General features: G+C 27.1%; 1 protein-coding gene across 6 annotated transcripts in view; it reads left to right on the plus strand.

Moving 5' to 3' along the window:
- The window catches only part of LOC114125176 (5-hydroxytryptamine receptor 1-like), a 203722-nt gene extending 199926 nt beyond the window's left edge, over positions 1-3796 (plus strand). For all 6 annotated transcript variants that reach the window (XM_050207070.1, XM_050207065.1, XM_050207083.1 and 3 more), the window contains one exon: positions 1392-3796. In XM_050207070.1, the coding sequence (XP_050063027.1) occupies positions 1392-1655 (264 nt within the window). In that variant the 3' untranslated portion in view covers positions 1656-3796. The remainder of the gene's footprint in view (positions 1-1391) is intronic.
- Positions 3797-10242: the final 6446 nt, after the last annotated feature.

The following is a 10242-nucleotide window of genomic DNA, read 5'->3' on the forward strand; positions in this document are numbered from 1 at the left end:
TTTCTGTTTGGCGTTCCGTTCTACCGACGTCATCGCCGCGGTCTTAACAATTCCTGGTATTTACCGCGTTTCCGACATGCAACCTCGAGCAATAATATTACCTAACCTATCGGTGGTGAGGAATATTGCGATACGAATAATATTTCATCTATTAAAGCTTATGGTTTTTCCGATTCGAAGGTTTAGAATAAGCTGTATCTACCTACAGCGCAGGAATAATAACCCGTTCTTATTATACACACTTCAATAGTTTACACATGACAGTCGATATTGCTCACATACTTTAACTATTACTTTACGCGTCTGATGTGTTCTATTATACGCGTAGAAAACCCGAACAGAAACGTAAGTATGTGATCGTAATGGAAATCTCACTGTGCACAAATACGATAATTAACATCGTCGTCGATCTATGTATTATTAGTATGATCTGCTAAAGTTTATTAATATATTCTCTACACACGGGAAACAATGTAATGGATTTTAGTTGTCGATTAAAAGTTCACGCGTTGTTGCGACTTGCGTTTATACGGTTTTTTTTATCATTATTATTCTAGGAGTTGTCGGTGTATAACATTAAGAAAACTTTAAATTCATTTCAAGATGTAATCAATAAAATATCAAAAAAAAAGATCGTTTTTGTAAATGTATTTTGTATATTTTTAGAGTTATTTCCCGATTTTACGTTTTTAAAATGTATATTTGTTGACAAATATAATTTCTAATAATAATGTGCAATGCGCATGAAATATAAAACATCTCGTAAATTTTAAGTAAAGACTTTCAGCAGTTGTGCAATGGATTCGTGACCAACAGTATTATATTTTATACTTTGTGTAAAGTCCGTATCTTTTATCTTAATATGATACTATTTCGAATCGATTCCAGACACGAACACTGAACAGTAGAGAATTTGAAACGGTCATGAATTTAAAAATTTAAATATAGTTACTATGAAATGTGAAACCACAGAAATACGTAAAAGAAAAATAACCATGTGCATATTTTCATGTTTTTCGGGTACTCGAATAAATAATTTGCACATTGTTCTAGCCGTCTTTATTGTTCAAAAACTAAGTTTGTTTTACTAAACGTACTACCTACTTCACTATAACTGATTATATAATTGAATGTCATCCCCCGTCGTTTACACACACGCGCGCGTATACATCATATCATCGTTTAAACACCACAACTCGCGACCCCTCTCCCAACTCATCGTCGGCCGCCGCTACCGCAACCAACCACCTTCTCCAAATCGCAATGCCGACGGGAGGTGTTTTAACCACTCCTACGCCGTAATCCCGTTGCGGCTTTTATTTAAATGTCTAATCGACCGTGTTCAACGTTCATGGTTTTATACCTTATACCCGTTTTGGTAATTGATTCAGGTGATCTACGCCACGCTGAATCGAGACTTCCGAAGGCCGTTCCAGCAAATACTGTACTTCAAGTGCGGCTCGCTGAACCACATGATGCGCGAGGAATTTTACCATTCGCAGTACGGCGACCCGGAGCCGCAGCACTCCACACACTATTGCGTGATACCCGGAGAGCCGAACATCGTGCCTCACCATCCGTCCCCTACCAAGCCGGACGACACGCGGACCACAGATTCCAATCAACAGACGTTGGCGTCGGAGTCGTTCCTCTAGTGACTCACGTTTATCACGACCGCGACAACACATTAATGATAACATATTATAATAATTATTCGTTGGGCTCGGCTCGGCACACCTATATAGCAAAATCGGTAGTTGCACCGCCCCCCCGGTGATGGTCGATAATAATAATATATTATAATTATTATAAAACAATAAATGTACCCAAGCCGCAAAACGATGATAATATTGTGTTTTCCCAATTTTACCGATTCGTTTAGACTTTTTCGATTCGGTCCACGTTAAACGGTAATCACCCGAACGTCAAATACTGCAAAAACGATAAAACATAATATATAATTCATTGTAACATAAACATTATAATATATTATATATAATCATTTATACATTATCTGTTTTTGTTTTTACGATCGCGCAATAAACACTAGATTGAAATTCACGGTTTGATAATAAATAATATTACAAAATCGTCCCGGAGTTTGACGTAAATGTTTTTAACCGTAATTATCTTCAATTATATAATATCGGAAACATTTTTCAATGTTTTGATGGTATTTTGACAACTACGTGATCAAAGATGTAATGTGTAATGAATGTGAAAATTTATGTTATATTACCTAATTGATTTTGTGTAGTCTGTGTCTTCTGTTGTAATCACTTTAATATATATTTATCCATACGCATTGCGCTTCTAATACGTATGTATAGGTATTGATTTATTTTCACTGAACTACTGTAATAAAATTGTATACTTTCAATCAATTTTAATTTTTCGGTTAGTTATTTTTATATTCCATTCTATGTTGAAAAACGCATTTGGAAAATAATATTCAGCAACTCATTTCTTGAAAATATGCAAATATATTACAAAAATATGTTTCTTATAATTTTAAGTAAGCTTAATATAATATCCAAAATATGCACTATGCAGAAAATAATAAGAAATTAGACGCACCGATTACTCATGGATACAGATTTAAAAAAATTAAAAATATATATATGTATATATATATATATTTAATAATCACAAATGCTATTTTCAATATTGAATTAAGTTAAGTTACCTATTGATTTTAAAATGTACGATGTAGCAAATAATATAATTCTTTATTAAAAATGTTCACCAAATGTTTATAAAATAATACTGATGAACAGATAAATAAAAATGATATTTTAATAAAGTATTAAATAGCAAGACTGTTTTTAGTCGTGTTGAATTTAAATTAATTTTGCAATGATTTATAAAATGAACAACAAAATTCAACAAATTAATAATAGTTATTATCAGATTATTATAGTATTAAAACATTTTTAGATAGTATATACGTATAATATGGTCAAGAAAAATATAAATTTTTCTTCATTGGAGTACCTATTAACACACGAATTGTTTGAAATATAAATTTACTTTTTAAGAAGACATATTAAATAAATGTGAATAAAATAACTCAGATAGATATTTTAATTATAAATACCATAAATACTGCAGAACTTCAGTTATTTTACAGTAAAACAGTAGTTCAGGGAAAAATGTAAAGTTATGTTCTTAAAGTATTTATTTATTTTTTATTTTAAAGAGTTATTATGCTTGTATAAATTAAAATTTCATTTAAATCGTGTACATTTTATTTAGTAAACTTTAAAAATTATGAGATTTGAATTCTGTGTAATTATTGTGATAGAATGTGTATTATATTATTACCAACTAAGGGAAAATAAATTGTAAAATCAAAATAATAATAATAATAATAAGCAAAAGTATTATAATTTCTGAAATGTGAAAAAATAATAATAATTAATTATATAAATAATAATAATACACAAAAATAGACGAACACACAAACACATATTCAGATTGTATAATACCTTATAGGTAATATAATACATAACACGCCGAATTTTTTTTGTTTGTTTAAAATTTATAGTAAGTTTATTATGTTGTGTATAATACGCTTATAATCTTTTAACAATATATATATATATATATATATATAAATATATACATTATACATTATATGTCGATAATTTCACGTTACCATTTACATATTATGTGCTCGGATTTATTATTATTATTATTGATATTTGGTGAAATTATTATTCAAGTCTTGTGTTCGAACATTATACCTTTTGTTGTTTATGTAATAAAGAGCGAGTGCAATTGTGTTGAAAATTAACATACTGCAAACCGTCATGTACTCACCACTTCCCAGGTGTCCTGTCCGCTGATTATCAACAACCGTCTCATTTGCATTATAGGTACTTATCCACTAGTGCAACTAAATTCGTCGGCTTTTATAGGACATCGTATGGCTTAAATACGATTCACGTTTGTTATTGTTCCACCACCGCACCACCAACGTGTTGTAGACGATAACAAATCATCATTGGCGATATTTATGCAAACCGATGTGATTGATTTTAAACGCCTAAAAGTTTGGAATTAAAATATAAATAATTTGTTACGTGATTTAATAATTTTTGAGGTAACTAACTCGTGGAGAAAAATTCCAAGAAAAATGTTTTAAGAACAAGTCTTGGCCATGTTTAGACGTTCTATATGACCGTTATATAGAGCAAAGTGTTCGTCATCAAGACAATACAGTATTATAAAAACAGTAATATTTTTTTGTCAATTGAATGATTTTTTTTTAACAATAAGTATTTAAATGATTGTGTCACTATAGTTTTATCAAGTGTAAAAACATTGTACAATTAAATTAAAAGTTAAAAAATAATTATAAACCCTGTTAGATAATGTCTAAAAATAACATATATTTCATTACATTTTGTAAAATTAAAAATTTGTTTTGTTTGTACAACATTATAACGCTTAAAACTGTTTAAAAACCTGATGGCATACATCGATTACCTTTAATTTGTTTTTTTATATCATTAAATTTAAAAATAAAATTAGACATGTAATATTTTTATAAAAATTTAAACTTTAGTGAATAAAAGAACGGTCATCTTCCTACACTTTCTTTATTTGTTTATATTTTTTATTATATTTCTTTGATAATTTCACATTTCAGAACATTTTTTTTCTGTAAACAGACGTTCGGTTGAATTTAAACGGCTAAAAGTTAAGTGTTTGAAAGTGTTTTAGCTTACAAGGTCAAAAGGCCAACATGACAAAAATATTTTAAAGTATAACACAAATAAAGTGTACGCTTAGACAATCTTCTGCAAAAAAATAAAAACCCTTTTTTTATGACACTATAAAATTCTCTTTCATATCTTCTTGCCATTTTCTCATAGCCGCTACTGGATTTTTAAATACCGTTTATGCATAGGTACTTACACCTAATACTTATAAAATTAAAATAAAACTGTAGAGTATAGTTTTTATCAGTAAGTATTTGGTAAACTGGTAATAAATAATAATGCTAGTAAATAAACAATATTTGTTTTTAACATACATTTCAACGTAAGTATATGTCCTACACTTTTACCCATATAGACATTCAAACACCCAAAGCCATAACATAAAAACAAAACAAAATAAAATACTTAACTATATTTATTTTATATTTACACACAAATTTAAAGAAAATAATAAATCAGATTCGCTCTAATAACAACCTCTCAAGCAATTCTTGTTAATGCAATATCATTATTAATTCCATCATTCTACATTAATTTATAGTATAAATACAATATAAGAATATATCATATAGACACAATAAAATATAATAATATATTACACACTTAATAAACAACAATAGGTGCACTTTAATATAGCATACATTTTATTTTATTATATTTACTTAAAACCACCCTTATGTTATAAATGTTGATATTGATTTATGAATTTAATATGAATATATTCTAAAAAAAAAAGTTTTTACAATTTTATTCATAGTGTTAATAATTTTAATGGATATTTCGTTTAAACTACAATCATACGAATTCCAATTCCAATAGTTTTTAATGGTTGAATTTTTTATCAAATAAATAAATAATAATAATGTTAAGTAAAAAATTAAGATCACAGACGTGACATCGGAGCCCTTATACATATTAATTAATATATAAAAATATATAATTTTTTTTTTTAATTGTTATTATGTAAAATATACAGTGTGGGTCACGAGAATAGACAAAAATAAACAGTTATAACTGACTTTTTTCTGTTATTCCTGTTACTCACCCCGTAGAATATGCAAAGATTTGACAAAAATCAGCTAATCATACAGTATTTGTCATAACTAATTGAAAATGCGTAATTAATATAAATACATTTTTTAATGTCCTTAGAATAGAAGCTGATACATACATAGTCACCGATTAAAATAATTTTGGGTATATAATATACAATGGTTGGTCCTTAAATTCAAATGTAGCATAATTATTATTATTACGGTGATTTACCCATCTCCTCAGCATGCAATCAAGCCTTCGCCGATATATTTTTTTAATCAATGCAATTCAGTATACAACTTATACTACTTCGTGGGAACCACTCTGGTCTTGACAACTGATCTTCAAACCGTATAAATGAATAAACTCTGAGTAATGAAAAAACTAGCACTTACTTATACTTGTTGTAAGTGATGTACATAAAACAACAAAATAGTATGTAGTTAACATATTTTTTAAATTTTCTAGTTTATAAATAAAGCCATAACTTCTTTTAATATGTTATTATGTGAAATGCATATAATGCATTTTATAATAGAGGTAACCATTTTAATTTAGTTTACTGAAATAATGTAATATTCAACTGTAAGAGGTAACTGTTGAATAAATAATTTTAAAATAAGTATAATTGCGTGATAAAATATATTTTGACTAATTCCATTTAATTCATTCCACTAAAAACATCATATCATTCTAAAAATACAATAAAACGAATATAAGGTTAAGCTCCTGAGATCAACCGAAATCGTTGAAAAGATTTTCTGTTTAAACCCTTTTTTTTTTTGCTAATTAAAAAAGTTGTATTTTCATAATAACAACAAAACATTTATTGAACTCAATTCATAATTGAGTTCAAATATATATATTAAATATTTAAAAGGCATCAAAAACCTTTCCATTCATTCTCAAACTTTCGAAGTTTTCCTGTAAACTTTCTTTGTATTTTTAAATACTATTATGACATAAACTTATTTTTATGTTAATAAAAAAAGTTTAAGGCTATTTTTAATTATCTACCAAGTACCATATTTTCGTCTCATCTCTCGGATAATACAGATAATATGATTTCGATCATTATTAAATCACAAATATATAATACATATATTATTTAATAATCAGAATTAAAGTACGTTGTTTTAATTATTATTATAAGTCAATTAAACATTAGTTAAAAATTGAATTTTTACATGTTGAATTTACTTTTGAGATAATATTTTATTTTATAGACTTTATGTAAACACTTTGGTATACACAAAATTAATTTGTTATGCATTATACGTAACATAATAACGTACTTATAATATTTTTTAAATTTAAAATATTCTTCTATAATATAAGTTTAACATCTTGAACACAAAACAAATTTTAATAATCTTTTTTGGGTTATAATCTGATATTACATCAGCTTTAATATCAACAAAAATATTTTATTTTATGTATGGTCTGCTGTTCCATCATAAAGAAATCCATTCTTTCTCATAAAATTTGATGTCTCTCTTAAATTGTAGTTGATGAAACCACATTATTAGGTTCTTTCTCAATAACCTCTTAGCATCTATAATAATCTTTGTAAAAAAATATTTAATATGTAAAACTTATATAATATATACCTATACCTATATATACCTATATATACTTCGAGATTCTTTTATCGAACAACACTTAATATTTCAATATATATTAATGTTTTGAAAATATTTTTCTTATATAATTTCTAGTCGAAATAAATAACTTTCATTTTAAAAAAACAATATTTTTTGTCTTTAAAATTTTAAATTCTTTTTACTTTTTTGAACAATAACATATATTTTTAATTTTATATTCTGAAGCAGAATCTTTTTTGGAGTGCCTATTTTGATACATAATTAAATCGTTATACTTAAAAATAGTTAATGAGTTATGAGTATTTAATGTTTAGTTGAGTGGAGTGGACGAATTGAAAGGTACGAGAATCCCTCCCTCAAAATGTTGCTCTACTACTCCACACACCTAAATTTTAAATACTTATAACTTATATTATACAACTTATTTGACTTGCAATTTTTATTTATCAAAATACTTCGAAAAATATTCGGTTTTAAAATATGAAAATAAAAATGTTTGTTATCATTCAAAAAAGTAATAAACTCATCTAATAATTACGATAGAAAATATTATTTTATTTTGACTATAAATTATATAAAACAAAAATATTTTCAAAAGCGTTAATTGATTTTGAAATAATGAATGTTGTTCGATAAACTAATACTCAGTATTTATATATTATAATATAATAATTTTATATTTATATATAATATGGAAATAATATGGTAATACTAGTAATACATAATAATAGAATAAAATAAAATAATGTATTAAAATCAAATGGTTAATCGATATCGATAAGACACTCGACCTATATTCATTTTTTTCTTTCATTTCTATAAGCCGACATACATTACAAAGCTCTTTGTTGACAAGTGATGTAAGACACCTACCACCATGTTTATAATCATTTATCAGACCACCTCACCAATCACCATGTCATATTTTCGTCACTTCAATGTCTTTAAATTAAATGGTCAAAAAACATGTTTGTTCTAACTACAGTTTGCCAACGTTGAACATTTTTTTTTTTTATCTCGTGGTAATTAATTAATTAGAGTCAACTATTAAATACTGTAAAACTCTTTACAAGTGTTTTGTTTAATTAATTTGGTAGAATTAAAAATCGCTCAGTGTATGCACCTTCTACTGCTTAATGTACAATTAAAAATATATTAACTGTAGAACACTAAACAATTTTTATACAACTATGTTTCAATAATTTATTAATTTCTAACTAAATTTGCCCTTCATTTTTCTCAATAAAATACTATGGTAAACATTATTTTTCGTACACAAATTTCCATTTATCTATTTTTAATATTTTCCGTTGATTGACTTTTATCGTGTAAATTACCCCTAACTTCGCACGGAAAATGTGTAGTAGGTAGCAAACCATAAAACATAATTATGGTGTAGATAATATAATTCTACTATTATATCTATACACTAACAGAATAAACATGTATATCATATGGCTTATAATTTATTGTATATAACATTATTTATAATTTATACAGACACTTAATCATTTTTTAAGTTAACTAAAAGTATTTGTTAAAGGCCAAGCCAATAATTAAGATGGATTTAAAAAATATTCTGCTTTAAAATTCATAAAAACTTATTAATCATAAACGCTTTAAATTCAAATAAAACGTTATCAACCTATTTATAAAAAAAAAAATGATTTTGTTGACTCATTTACATACGTTATTACCTACTTATACATAATATACTATTACATACTCATACATATACTATACTATACTTATACTTATAGGTACTTATACATTATTTTCTATACTATAGATAATAAAACAACACTATAAATATACAAAAAAAATTGTTTATTTTTTTTTATTTTATATGTGCACAAAACTTAGGTACTTTAATAAATCTTCAGCTTCAGACACCTGTTGAAAAAAATTAAAAATACAATATTATAAACTATATAAAAATATAATCTATATTATAATAGGCGGAAATTTTTCAGTAGTAAAGTAAAATGGAAATATGAAATAATTCAATTTGTGTATTTAGTATAATATGAAATACTCACACCATAATATTATACATATAAATAAATATATCGAATATGATATTGAAACAATATAATTATACTAAACTATACGTCGATGAGAAGCAGTCATGTACAGTATAGTGCTGCAGCACTACACTGCAGTGTAAAGTGCCGCCGGTCGCGTTTATTTAGTTTCGAACGTTTATCCATCGCATTTCTTCTATTTATCTCCACTGCAGCGACGTGTGTGACAGCTGCAGGTTCTCCGGTTTTCCTAACTTTCTTTAGGTGGGTCGTGGGTTCCGCGGTCGATTAAACGGCACTGCTGCTGCATCGGTGCTGCCTTCGAGTCCCGCGTAAACGTACGGTTTATTAATGTTAAAAGCTTTCGTGTCGGACGTAAAACTCAAACTTCAACCTCGGGAGTTAAACAGTATAAAGGGTCATTTAATACTTCAGTGACGTTTTAGATTTAGATTTTCCAAGTTTTCCCGAGAACGAGATACGCCGTACGTGTTTGAATTATGAAAAGTCGTTAAAATCGTGCCGCGTATGACCGTTTTACATCCGTACAGAGATACCGCCCGTATCGTGTAATGCGAATATAATATAACTCACGTTTCATGTTTACCTGTTTGGTGACCTGCATCACTCGTCGTCAGTGCGTAAGGATATTTTTACACATTTAAATACGATTATTGGTAGTAGATTATGATAATACGCGATATGTATGCATGCGGACGTTATGCGCTCTACGAGTAGGTATTAAATTTGTAAATATTTTAATTCTCGTGTGTTAGGACATTTTCAGCGTACATATTTTATACGATATTTGACCGTCTCCAGAATATGAATTACTATAATAGTAATCAATTT

The sequence above is a fragment of the Aphis gossypii genome, chromosome 1 (genome assembly GCF_020184175.1).
Source record: "Aphis gossypii isolate Hap1 chromosome 1, ASM2018417v2, whole genome shotgun sequence".
NCBI lineage: Eukaryota > Metazoa > Arthropoda > Insecta > Hemiptera > Aphididae > Aphis > Aphis gossypii.